The sequence below is a fragment of the Schistocerca serialis genome, chromosome 12, assembly GCF_023864345.2.
Source record: "Schistocerca serialis cubense isolate TAMUIC-IGC-003099 chromosome 12, iqSchSeri2.2, whole genome shotgun sequence".
Lineage (NCBI taxonomy): Eukaryota > Metazoa > Arthropoda > Insecta > Orthoptera > Acrididae > Schistocerca > Schistocerca serialis.
Window position 1 is genome coordinate 117,239,613 of NC_064649.1, and position 14,211 is coordinate 117,253,823.

At 40.9% G+C, this 14,211-nt stretch overlaps 1 protein-coding gene across 1 annotated transcript in view; it reads left to right on the forward strand.

The window, feature by feature from the left end:
- LOC126427981 (uncharacterized) overlaps positions 1–7,553 on the forward strand; it is a 724,905-nt gene extending 717,352 nt beyond the window's left edge. The window contains exon 40 of the mRNA XM_050089866.1: positions 4,979–7,553. Within this exon, the coding sequence (XP_049945823.1) occupies positions 4,979–5,322 (344 nt within the window). The 3' untranslated portion in view covers positions 5,323–7,553. The remainder of the gene's footprint in view (positions 1–4,978) is intronic.
- The last annotated feature ends 6,658 nt before the right edge of the window (positions 7,554–14,211 follow it).

The following is a 14,211-nucleotide window of genomic DNA, read 5'->3' on the forward strand; positions in this document are numbered from 1 at the left end:
CTGGTACTCTAAGAAAATTTACATACGAATGTGCATTTTAAGCCGAATTATGCGTATTAGTATGGTTCACGAAATTCCAACGCTCTTGAAATATCCTCTGATGTCTTGTTTCTTTTATGACATAATTTAAGATCTTTTAATATCTTACACGTACGAACATATGGGCTTCCTGTGTCATCTTAGCTGCCCAAGCGCGGTGACGCTTGTTATCAGGCGCCCTCTTGCAACTGCTGAAACGAACGTGTTTCTAACAGGTCGCGGGAAAGTATTGCGAATGGTGGTTTGAAAAGCGTTACATTGAAAGCAGATTTCCTTTTATGTGCGAGAATGTATGATTAATTTCTTAAATCACAAAGCGTTTGATTCTCATTTAAAAATCGACTCTTTGAGGATGGCCATTTAGAAGAATTTCGAGCCCAGAAGATCAGACATTTACTTCGTTATTAAAAATTTTACTGGCAAATTTGTGTGATGTATCTTAAAGTGTAACAAGCGCGCTACGTAACAGTGATCTTGCTATTGGCTGACCACATCACGTGTCCTGTGCTGTCATTAGCTGGCGAGATCACGTGACATGAGCTATGACTGGCTTACAAAAGCACATCACAATCTCGATTTCAATGCTTCGGAAAGTGACATGCAGTGTTTGGTTGAATTCGAATTTTTACCTTCGTAATACAAAAATATGCAGCGTACATATTGCTGCACATCAAAGGTCTTTCAAAATGTGTTTTTCCTCCCGAGTTTCGTTTTCTAAAGTGCCGGGAAATTCTACTCCGGTATATAAAACCGTAAACATGATGAGTTTTACATTGCCGAATAAGAGTGTACTGTCACTTAACATGGAAAAAGTGTGTTTTCACCCTGGAGAAAGTGTATTTTTTAACCGGGAAATCCGGGAATTTTTTTCCTTGTCCACGTATACACCCTGATAAAAGAACTTTAATTTCTGATTGGTCCAGCACTTAATGCTCTTCTCAGAAGTCTTATCAGTCTTTTGAGTCTTCAGTAAACTAAAGATCTGCAAACCATATTTATTTTAATGATGAATGTATCACTAATAAGCCTTCTGAGAAGGGCATTAAGTGCCTGAAACCAGTCAAGAAATTAAATTTCTTTTATGCAACTGCTTGCATATATTTTTATATATAATTTTGTCCATTGTTTATCAAGAAACATGACAGTCCCCCTGAAAATCTCAACACTGGTAAGAAGCTCTAAGTTTGAATTCCTGCTCCTTTTGCCACAGAATGGATACCTAACTTCATGCATATTTTCTCACTGTAGTTTTTATGTCTATAATGTTCTGGACTACATCCACTACAAAGGCAGTTTCTTTCATATTTATAAAACTAATTGACATTTTCCAATTATCTCCAGCTTTTCTTCCTCCAACACAGTCATAAGTACTCATTGTTTCTGTTTATATCTCGTGTTTTATTAGCAGCAGTTTGTCCAGGTACTTTCACAGTGTCCCAAATTATGCCGTTTTATTGTTTGAGTAATCTTTCCCCTCCTCCTGTGTGTGTGTGTGTGTGTGTGTGTGTGTGTGTGTGTGTGTTTGTTTTTTAGTGACACAATGGGCACTGTTTGTCCAGAGAGTTGGGACACTTCAGAGAATTTCATAGCACGATTTGTAGGTACACTTAAGAAATGTATTACAACAAGAAGGCAGCATGCGGGCCAGTACATAGAAGTGTAATTTCTTGTTCAACATAACTCTGCCACTAAACAATGAGGGTGTTTATATTTGTCTAAGTAGGAAATTTGCCACAATGGAGGGAGTGGAAACTCTCTCAAAATATTGACACTGGTTAAGTGTAAGCAAACACAGTGGATCCTTGCAAGTTGGAAGAATAAACCCATTATTCACGAAGAATATAACTTACTGAATGCCACATAAGGCCGGACTGTTGTACAGCTCAAGTTCTTGAAATGGTTTCTGCTGCCATATCGGTGCAACTTACTACTAATTAAATGGCTGTGTAATATCAATGACTTGACCAGATTTTTCATCAGTATTTGAACCTTTTCGTTGCTACAGATCTGCTCTGTTCATTCCATGCTGAGCGTGGCTTTTGTTATGGCTGTACAGCTCGCCAAATACTGGTGCCTGTGCTGAGAGACAGCATTCCAGCTGATATGAAATACGTATCGTCCAATTTTAAGAAAACTATTAGGTGAAAAGTTTGACTTTTGCACAGTTTACTGTGTGATGTCTTCACTCAATAAAGAGCTGAATTCCTTTTCGTTATCCATCATACTGCAGTGCATCAAATAAAATGAAACGTGGCACGAAAGTTTAAAGAGTTCGCAGAGATAAAACTGCATTGTGTAAAGACTGTGTTTGGTTAATTTCGGCCCATAAATTGCAGTGACTGAAATGTAGATAAGATGTTGAAATTTTATTTAATATTGAGAGCAGAACTATGTCTCATTTATTCTCAAGTTATTGGGTTTTATATCCAATGGATGGCCACTTACAACATGCCCAGTTTTCTGCATGCAGACTTCCAAGCTGCTATGAAATACTTATATGATTTTAGATGAAAAAATTGATTTATGCCCATCTTACAATCTGATATTGTCATTCGATAAAGGGATGAACTTGTTTTCGTTATATGCCATGGTTACTGTGCTGTATCAAATTAAGTAAACCATTGCATGACATTTTGCAGAGGTAAAGTGCATTGTATAAACTTAGCATATGGTCAATTTTAGTTGTACATTACAATGAATGAGATGTAGACACGATATCGAAATTTCATTTAAAATTGGGGGCAGAATTCATTCTCGAGTAACTGGGTTTTATATCTGATGGGTGGCCACACGTGATGTGCCCATTCACATCCTTGCTCATCGTGAATCGTGTGGGCATAACAAATCTAATATTTAATAAACAATTCAAGATATTGAAATGATTTTTTGCAAATAATAGCACACAATAAGGCATATATGTTACACACTCAAGACTTTTTTTATTAACTGAGATATGCAGGCCCAGGTGTGAGAGGTCAGTGGCTCAAGATGCATACAGACGTCCATAGCACTGTAGGAAAACCCATGCAATGCACATGTACACGCCCACAGCACAACAGCACAGCAGCCAAAGGGTTGACATCCAATCTGCAGTACAACATTTTTGCGTTTCTGTGCCGAAAAGGCATTACGGAGCCAACACTGTGTTTGATACATTAAATAAAATGTCAGTGTCTTTCCTAATGTCTGCTGCCAGGTTGGGCAATTTCTCTGTTCCTTTACAGGAATTTAAGCCTACCAGGTGTTCCGGTATGAAATGAGCGTTTTTTTGTGAAAATGAAACAATTTTGAATCGAAAAGTAAAAACATTTTATTCAAAGTACTGACCATTGCTTTCTATACATTTTGACCACCTTTCTGGCAATTTGTGGACACTGCGCCAATAGAAATATTCGTCATTTGAAGCAAACCAATCAGACACCCAGTTTTCGACTTCTTTGTAGGAATCAGTGTTCCTCAGCCAATGCGTGTCCCATTGATGAAAACAAATGGTAGTCGGAAGGGGCAAAGGCTGGTGAATACGGCGGGCGGGGTAGCAGCTCCCAGCCAAGTGTTTTGATTGTATCCTGAACCAGTTTTACTTTGTGTGCAGGTGCATTGTCGTGTAAAAAAAAAATTACTTTGCCATGTCTTCTGGCCCATTCTGGTCTTTTTTCGATCAAAGCATAGTTCAAATTGATCATTTGTTGTCTGTAGCGATTAGTATTCACAGTTTCTCTGGGTTGTAGAAGCTCCTGATTCACCACACCTTTCTGATCACATCAAACACAGAGCATTGTCTTCTTGCCGAATCGATCTTGTTTTGCAGTCGATGTTGACGGTTGTCCCGGATTAACCCAAGATTTTTCCCATTTAGGATTCTTAAAATAAATCCATTTTTCATCGCCAGTAACAATTCGATGCAAAATTGATTTTCTTTCATGTCTTTGAAGCAAAATTTGGCAAATGGTTTTTTGGTTTTCCATCTGTCTTTCATTCAATTCATGTGGCACCCATTTTCCACACTTTTGGATCTTTCCCACAACTTTCAAACGGTCAGAAATTGTTTGTTGTGCAACATTTAGCATTGCTGCCATTTGCTTCTGACTCAAAGTATCATCTTCATCCAATATTGCTCGCAATTCGGCATCTTCGAATCTTTTTTGGTGGTCTTCCACATTCTTCATTTCCTACATCAAAATCATTATTTCTGAACCGTTGAAACCATCTTTTGCATGTTGCTTCAGATAGAGCACGATCACCGTATGCCTCGACAAGCATTCGATGCGACTCTGCAGCACTTTTTTCAAATGAAAACAAAAAAATTAATGCTTTCCGCAAAACATCACTTTCTGGTACAAAATTCGACATTGTTAACACGATGAAAGCATATGATGTTAAACTTCCTGGCAGATTAAAACTGTGTGCCGGACCAAGACTCGAACTCGGGACCTTTGCCTTTCGCGGGCAAGTGCTCTACCATCTGAGCTGTGACGACGGGGTGTGAGTCGTGCTTGGGTAGCTCAGTTGGTAGAGCACTTGCCCACGAAAGGCAAAGGTCCCGAGCTCGAGTCTCGGTCCGGCACACAGTTTTAATCTGCCAGGAAGTTCCATATCAGCACACACTCCGCTGTAGAGTAAAAATTTCATTCTACATATGATGATGTTTGTTCCATGACTTGATGTATACTAAATATCTTTGACAGGTGTCATACCAACCAAACAAAAAAAAAATTAAGGCTCGTTCACAACAAATGTTCCCTATCGACACATTTGTATCTTAACGCTCATTTCATACCGGTACACCTAGTATATCCATCCTCAAATTTTTTTAGGACACCAAATACTTCCCGTTATCATAGAAATAGCAAAAAACAGTTCGTATGAGAAATAATAATTGTACGTTAAGATACTGAGAGAGAGGCAGAATATTAATGACCTTTATTCTGACACTCACCAGAACTGACGTCAGCCGCCACCCGCACGGAGAGGGGAGGTCAGACCACAGGGAGAGGCACTACAGGGATTGCCAGCTCACTGGCCAAGCCCCGGAGAGTGCGCGAGGATCCCGCCACGACAGTGCCCGCACAGGCACCACACGCGGCCACCGGCCCCGGCCGACCCTTCGCTCGCCCCGCTAACCCGCGCCCAGCGTCTGCCATCGTCCAGCCGTTCAATTACAGCCCACCGACGTCGCAGATCCAGCAGCCGCCGCCCGTGAGGTCGCAGATACCGACGTTGGTCAAGAGGGAAGAGCCACCTCTCCAACTAAACACTGCGTCGATTCGCATCACGACCGTGTAGAAGCTCGGCGCACCATTTGCGGGACGGTAGAGATTTGCGCCCTGAAGTGGTGATACGGCAGTGGAAGTACCGTGCCTGTTCATTTTTCTCTGCTTCAGCTACTAGGCAGAGGCAAGTGCCTCGCCTAGTTGACGACCGAGTGTTCGGCTGATAAAACTTGAGACACTGATCTCTGTTATACCTGAGAACACACAGTCTCGTTAACTCAGTCAAACGACCCAATTACGGAATGATTATCAGTATGTAGAAGTTTCCCATAAACTGCTACATTGCTTGCAGTGTAAAGAAATTCTTCCACAAAATAATAGCCTTAAAATACTGTGGTGCCAATTGTAACACATTTATGTAAGATATATATACTGCAATGCAGAGGCTTTAAAAATGGAGTTACTCATTAAATATTTGTGGTTCAATATTACAGCAATTCCTATGCCTTTGTGTGATGGTGATTTTCTTTTGCCTCGTCTTGAAATTACGTGTAACAAAGTTCATCTTCCATAAAAATATTTATTCTGTCATGTGGATGTTGCTGAATAATGTGGTGCAAAGCCGTGGCCACACACAACCTCAGTTTCTGATAATAAGACTGGTAGTCTCCAAAGTCAAGTGGTGCTTGTAGTTTGTGAAATGTGGTACTCTGAAATGAAACTGGATGTCCAAGCATCTTCTGCATTTACTGCTGCTGCCATTTTATTTATTTCACCATTTGAGGAGGTACCGTCTGGGTCAAATATTAGTTGGTGATCCAGGAAGTTTTAGGTACAGATCAGGAGGTACGTGTATGAATAAAGTTCTGCTGGCTTCGTATTAGTGATAATGAAGCCACTGTCTTAAATTTTTTTCCCCCTCCAAGACTTGGAGTGAGCTCAGTAGTTTGAGAACTGCTACTTCCAGTTCCTTCAGCATGAAGCTAACTGTTGTATGTGCCTTGAATCTCTTCGGTGTGGAGAGATATCCTTGCTTGTGTACACTCACTGGCGTGTATTTCTCATCTGCCAGAGCTAAGTGTTTTGCTTCAGCTCTGTCCAGAGTCATGAGTGGTAATCTATAACTACATAAAAAGAAATTTGCTACTGTTGTCACCTTTTATTGATGTGTTTTAACCTCATCTTGTCTTTCACTTTTTTTTAATTTCTGCCAGCAGAAAGATTGAAACAAAGCAGGACGATGCCTTATGTTAATATACATTATAGTTACATTTCACCTCTACAACAGTTTGTAGAATGGCCTCGCAAAGATATCAGACTTCTTATAGAACCTCGTGTAAAATTAGCCGATGTAATTTTTTTTTACTATGTAGGAAGTAAACAGAGCATTTGTGGAGTCTCTAACAATGGAAGAAAATTTTTGTGATAGTACCTGTAAGTTTTGTGCATCAGTTATTTAGTATACACTGAGATATTTCTTTTTATATAATTGTAAAATCAAAATGTAATACTCATTTAAAGATTTTAATTACTGTAGAATCCAGCAACCTCCACAGAATTCGTATCTTCCTCCTGCATCGCTTGACTGATATGTACCTGTACCTTTGTGTAGGCATAGATAATTTTTGAAACTTTCATTCCGAGTTCACTATAATTATGCGCACATGGAAATACTCGTACACATTATTGTGGCCAGGGTGTTAGAACTGTGAAACTTGAAAATGATTTTTTTGCGAGTGTTGGTGGTGAATTTTGAAATGTGCTGTGGTATTTGTCAGTTGTTAAGACTTGTGACAGGCAAATGTGGAAGTCTCGACTGCACGTAGATACTTATCGTATATTGCCTGATGCTGCACTTTTTACGTACAAGCTGCTTCTGAAAGTGGGTGTTTCTCTTTGGTGAGAAATGCTTTTTTGGGTGCTTTGGTGTACAGCAAGAAAGGCTGTTAAATTGTGTGCAGAGACCATGTTCTTGGTGGCTTTGTGCTTTTGTGATATTAGGAGATGGAGTGGTTTGCAGTGAAAATGATTTTTTTTTTTCGCGCCACTGATATCTGTCTGTCGGCTTTGTGCAATTCTCTTCACCATTTGCAAACTGCACTGTGTAAAGATAAAGGCATTTATAAAGGTCTAAAACAACTGATGTCTAATTTATTGTTGCAATGTAAGTTGTGTTAAAAACTGTAGTTGTGTCTAAAGCTTGTGTATCTTCCTTTTTCTTCAGTCTATCCCATTGTAAAGTGATTTTATGTTAATTCAGTATAAAAGTATTTTAGACAAAATTTGCAGTTTGATTTACAGTGTGTGTGTGTGTGTGTGTGTGTGTGTGTGTCCACACTATCTGTTATGTACGTAGAACTGTAGAGACCTGGAGAGGATTGACTGTTGACCAGCAATGTAAACAAATGTATCATGTTTCATAAATAAGTAGGAGAACCCATTATTGTTCGATTACATGATATAACAGTCCCTGAAAATTATCCCAACCACTAAATGAAGTGTGTGCATGAATAACGCTGTGTGGCATATTTTCATGTTTTGTAGAATCACATGGAATAATGTGTTACATGACAGTCTGCATAACCTGCTGTAATAGTTGACCTGTTTACCGTTGAAGGGCAGTACTAGACAGGGAGGAGAGAGACTCAGTTTTCGTACCTTTGTGTGAACAATGCTTACCACAAGTGGACGTGCAAATAATGCTCAGAAAAGGAAAATTAACTTTGGGAAATGGCAGGATACTTAAGAGGAAAATACTTTGTGATGCTGAAGTGGAACATAAATCATAAAAGGAAAGGTAATTCGTGCGAAACAGCCTCCAATGCGGGTGAGTGGAATAACGTTGCATCGGTTTGGTACGTCTCTAGAGTAGCATATGTGTCCTGTACAGTGGTGTATGTGCCCTCCAGAGTACATGGGTCTAATAACGTACTTTGAGCGTCTTCTGAGAACATTACAGAAAAAATATGTAACGTTAATAAAATTAAGTACATTTCTGTTATCATTGACAAAAAAATATATTACACATTATGAGCATTGCTATATTATTACAAGAGAATGTGAAATACGATAATTCAGTTGAATATTAGGTAGTAATACTGACTGCATGGTTCAGGGTCATGTATGCAATGCAGAAATATGTTCAAAAGAAGGATGCAAGGACATAAACCTGGAAATTAAGATGAAGCTGTATGAAGAATGTCATACTTTGATGCACAATGAGCAGTTCATTTTTAGATCCCGTGGAAAATCGCTTGCCAGCCAGATGAAAGAAAGGTAAGACAGACAACTGTTCACGAAAATAAGTACAGGGCTATTACAAATGATTGAAGCGATTTCATAAATTCACTGTAGCTCCATTCATTGACATATGGTCACGACACACTACAGATACATAGAAAAACTCATAAAGTTTTGTTCGGCTGAAGCCGCACTTCAGGATTCTGCCGCCAGAGCGCCCGAGAGCGCAGTGAGACAAGATGGCGACAGGAGTCGAGAAAGTGTATGTCGTGCTTGAAATGCACTCACATCAGTCAGTCATAACAGTGCAACGACACTTCAGGACGAAGTTCAACAAAGATCCACCAACTGCTAACTCCATTCGGCGATGGTATGCGCAGTTTAAAGCTTCTGGATGCCTCTGTAAGGGGAAATCAACAGGTCGGCCTGCAGTGAGCGAAGAAACGGTTGAACGCGTGCGGGCAAGTTTCACGTGTAGCCCGCGGAAGTCGACGAATAAAGCAAGCAGGGAGCTAAATGTACCACAGCCGACGGTTTGGAAAATCTTACGGAAAAGGCTAAAGCAGAAGCCTTATCGTTTACAATTGCTACAAGCCCTGACACCCGATGACAAAGTCAAACACCTTGAATTTTTGGCGCAGTTGCAACAGCTCATGGAAGGGGATGCGTTCATTGTGAAACTTGTTTTCAGTGTTGAAGCAACATTTTTTTCTTAATGGTGAGGTGAACAGACACAATGTGTGAATCTGGGCGGTAGAGAATCCTCACGCATTGGTGCAGCAAATTCGCAATTCACCAAAAGTTAACGTGTTTTGTGCAATCTCACGGTTTAAAGTTTACGGCCCCTTTTTCTTCTGCGAAAAAAAACGTTACAGGACACGTGTATCTGGACATGCTGGAAAATTGGCTCATGCCACAACTAGAGACCGACAGCGCCGACTTCATCTTTCAACAGGATGGTGCTCCACCGCACTTCCATCATGATGTTCGGCATTTCTTAAACAGGAGATTGCAAAACCGATGGATCGGTCGTAGTGGAGATCATGATCCCCAATTCATGTCATGGCCTCCACGCTCTCCCGACTTAACCCCATGCGATTTCTTTCTGTGGGGTTATGTGAAAGATTCAGTGTTTAAACCTCCTCTACCAAGAAACGAGCCAGAACTGCGAGCTCACATCAACGATGCTTTCGAACTCATTGATGTGGACATGCTGCGCTGAGTGTGGGAGGAACTTGATTATCGGCTTGATGTCTGCCAAATCACTAAAGGGGCCCATATCGAACATTTGTGAATGCGTAAAAAAACTTTGAGTTTTTGTATGTGTGTGCAAAGCATTGTGAAAATATCTCAAATAATAAAGTTATTGTAGAGCTGTGAAATCGCTTCAATCATTTGTAATAACCCTGTACTTTCAAATACAAAGTCCACTGAAAAGAAATGTGGCAAAAAACATTGCTCGACATATTCTGCATCACCCAGCAACAAATACCAACTCTTCAACATAAACTGCAAGGTAGAATGACGGCTCCTAAAGACGGTTGAGGAAAACATTTCAATAGCCCACATGTCACATTAAATGACAATAGGGCTCTGATTTGGGAACACATTTCGAATTTCCTGAAACAGATGAGCCATTACAGCAGAAATAAATCCTCAATAGAATTTCTGTACCCCGATCTCAACATCTGCAGAATGTATCAATTGTTTATGATCGCAGCTTCGGCTGGAATGGAAATCCACAACAGTGAACTTAAGAATTAGTTGCATCTTGCAAAAGCGTACAAAGTGCTAAAAATGATAGTAAAAAGTCTAAAAGGAACAACAATATACATGTTCTATATGTTAACTTGCAACACATTTTACTTTGTCCTACATTTACGCATTCCACGGTGTTCTGACAAAGACAGCTGTTGTCGTATAATTTGACAGTTCACGACTTTGGTACTGGAGACAACACAGTAAATTTGTGGGATGAATCTGCCACAAGGAGAGGTTCAGCCAATGTAGTTTCCTGTCTGCTTAAATTTGTGATTGTTGAAGAATGTATGGGCCACAAACTGACAGTGTGGTCTCACCGTTGTGTCAGGCAGAACAATAACTAGAGAGTTTTAGAGCTTTATTTCTATGTGGTCAGCTGCAAGTACTTTATAGGAATACAGCAAAAGTTTTTATGTTCGAGTAATAATTTCCTACCTTGCGACAGGAACTCCGCAATGATTGAGAAAAAGTAAGTGCCAAAAGTTATGATTCCTTTAGAATTGAAGCATGTCATTGCTTAGGCCTTTTCCGATCCTTCAAAACTGACCATTTAGGAGACGATGATGGAAGACTTCAAGGGCATAGGATCCATTGAGTTGGTTTTCAAAATGCCACCTGCTTTGAAAATTGCTGCTGTGCTCTTGTCAAAACTGTGTAGTGACGATCCTCAAGGCATAAGCATATGTCAATCACAACGTGCTTTGTCTGTGGGTAAGATATTGTATTGTGAAACATAGTTGTTAACATGAAGTAATAAAATTTCTTTTGCCTTCTGATTTTCAGTTGCTCCACAATGGGGAAGAAAAGTGAACTACTGGACATGTCGAAATATAGGGAGCCAAAACCAGGGATTTTTATGAAAACCTCCAGTGTGACAACCGAGTTTAATGTACCATATTTTTGTCTCAGCTTGATAGCAAACTCATGTTCTGTTACCATTTTAAGGCCAAATTAGTTTATAATAAATATTAAATTGTATCTAATTGTAATTTTGTTACTTACAACTTTTGAATTCTAGGCAATCTTATCATTACAGAAGAGCAGAGTGATCTGGAATAATGCCATATACCTGTCGCTATACAGTGTTTTTTCATTTTAATGATTACTTATTTTCAAAAACCTATGTTTAGCACAATTTTAAAAAGCACAACCAAGTAGTTTCAACAGTCTGCACAAAAAATACATATCTGCTATTTTGCAATAATTTTCTGGAATTATGAGTTATTGTCAATTCCCTAAAAATTGTGAAATTTGCCACACAGCATTATCCGTGCACACGCTTCAAATATCTGCGAGTATGAATCTGGAGCTATTTAAAGTGGAATGACCACATAAAACTAATTGTAGGAAAGGCAGCTGCCCAACAGATTCACCTGAAGAATCCTTAGGATCCACCCTCAGAGGAGTTAGCTTACAAAATCCTTGTTCAGCTACCACCCAAGTACTGCTCATTGTGGGATAACAGGAAAACAGAGAACCTCCAAAGACCAGCAGTTTGCTTAGTAAGTGCAAAAGCATTGCGGAGATGCTCATTTGGCTCCAGTGACAGATGCTATACGATTTAGTGTGCATCTCAGTCTGGTCTACTGTGGAAATTCCGGGAGTGCACATTCCTACATATACAGGGCGATTCAGCTGACACTTCCAATGGGCTTTATATAACCAGTAACAACTTCAGTTACCACATGCAACATTTTCATATTTTTTCACTCGCTACGTGCAAATTGTTACTCCTGCAGAAAAAAATGACCAGAGCTTATTGTAGGAAATTTAATGTACTTAAATTTTGTACTAGGATACATTCTCACTTCATGCCTTAGTTTTCGAATTATTTGAGAAAAATGTGCAAAAGTGACCTTCAAATACTTTTTTCTCGAAAACAGTGGCCTCCAGCAAAAACGTATCACACACACACACACACACGTCATACCAGACTCGGGAATCCATTACCGCAGCAATGGATTTTCGCCATCTGTCCCTGTCTTGGGCTATTTCCTTCCATTCACCTTCAATACCTAGGCTTCTCAAACCAGCCTTCACATTGTCCTCCCATCAACGCCTCGGTCTCCCCACAGGACGTTTTCCCTCTAGGTGCTCTACCAGTACTCTGCGCGCTGCCCTGCCCTCATCCATTCGAGCTACGTGACCTGCTCATCGCAGCCTACGTGATTTAATAATACTGATTATGTCAAGGCTTGAATAGAGTTTGTGAACCTCTGTTATGCAGTTTTCGCCATTCTCCGCTAATTTCACCCCTTTTTGCTCCAAAATTTTTCCTCAAAATTTTGTTTTCAGATACTCTAAACAGCTTTTCATTTTGCACAGTGAGAGACCAAGTCTCACACCCATACAGCATAACTGGTAGAATAATAGTTTTGTATATTCTAATCTTTAAATTCCTAGACAATAACCGTGATGAAAGTACTCTATTCAATGAGAAGTAGCACGCATTTCCCGCCTGCAATCTCTTCTTCAGTTTGGATTCAATCTCATTTCTCGAAGTGATGTGCACTCCTAGATACTTAAATGTGTTCACTTTTTCAAACTGCATGTCTCCAACTCTTAACATTTCCTGATCTAGTGCTGTTGGAATTCTAGTAGTAACCAGGTATTTAGTTTTGTCTTGACTTATCCTTAGACCTACATCTTCACTAGCCTTGATTAACGCATTCACATTTGCTGTTACAGATTCTTTCCTATCGCTAATGATGTTTAGATCATTTTTTTTTTTTTTTTGTTGGGGTTTAAGGGCGCTCAACTACTGAGGTCATTAGTGCCCAGTCACAATTGTTAGAGCACATGGAATCTAGTAAAACTCGAGGGGGGGGGGGGGGGGGGACACCAGAAAGTTCTTACAAAGATACAGATAAAATAACTGAAAGAGTTAGATGTCTTTGGACAAGCCAGTCAAAGTAATGAAACGAAGAACACGAGCAGTTGCTCGAGCGTCATCAGCTAAAATATCCTGTAAAGTAGATGGCAGAGACAGGACAACACGAGATTGACTAAAACGGGGAAATGACAATAAAACATGGCGCACTGTTAATGCATGACCACAAGGGCACTGCGGGGCTGGGTCACCGGAGAGCAGGTAGCGGTGGCTAAACCGGCAATGCCCAATCCGCAACCTGGTCAGTAGGACCTCTTCTCGGCGAGATGGTCGGGAGGAGGTTGTCCAAGCAGTTGGGAACGGTTTTACTGCCCGGAGCTTGTTTCCTTGAAGTGATGACCAAGTATCCCACCACAACGACACAAGCCTCTTACAAACAACCCCACTAACATCAGATGACGGGTCACAATGGGACGCTGGCCGAGGCAGGAGGACTGCAGCCTTGGCTGCAGCATCAGCAGCCTCATTCCCAGGCACTCCTACATGGCCGGGAACCCACAGAAAGCTGACAGGAGAGCCATCTGCAGCAGAATGGAGGGACTGCTGGATCCGTTGCACCAAGGGATGGGCTGGATATGGAGCTCCAAGGCTCTGAAGAGCACTGAGTGAATCAGAGCAGAGTACATACGACGAGTGGCGGTGGCGGCGGGCATACTGAACGACCTGATGGAGAGCAAAAAGCTCGGCCGTAAAGCTGGAACACTGGTCGAGGAGCTGGTATTTAAAGGCGACGGCCCCGACGACAAAGGCACAGCCGACACCATCGTCAGTTTTGGAGCCATCAGTGTAAATAAAGGTGTGACTGGCAAGTCGCGCACGAAGTTCGACAAACCGTGAGCAATACACTGCAGCCGGAGTACCCTCCTTCGGGAGCGAGCTGAGGTCGAGATAAATATGAACCGGAGCCTGGAGCCAAGGTGGTGTCGGGCTCTCACCTTCTCTGAAGGTGGTAGGGAGGGCAAAATCCAATTATCGAAGCAGGTGACGAAAGCGGACTCCAGGGGGCAGCAGGGCAGACACATACAACCCATACTGACGGTCGAGAGAATCGGCGAAGAAGGACTGATAAGA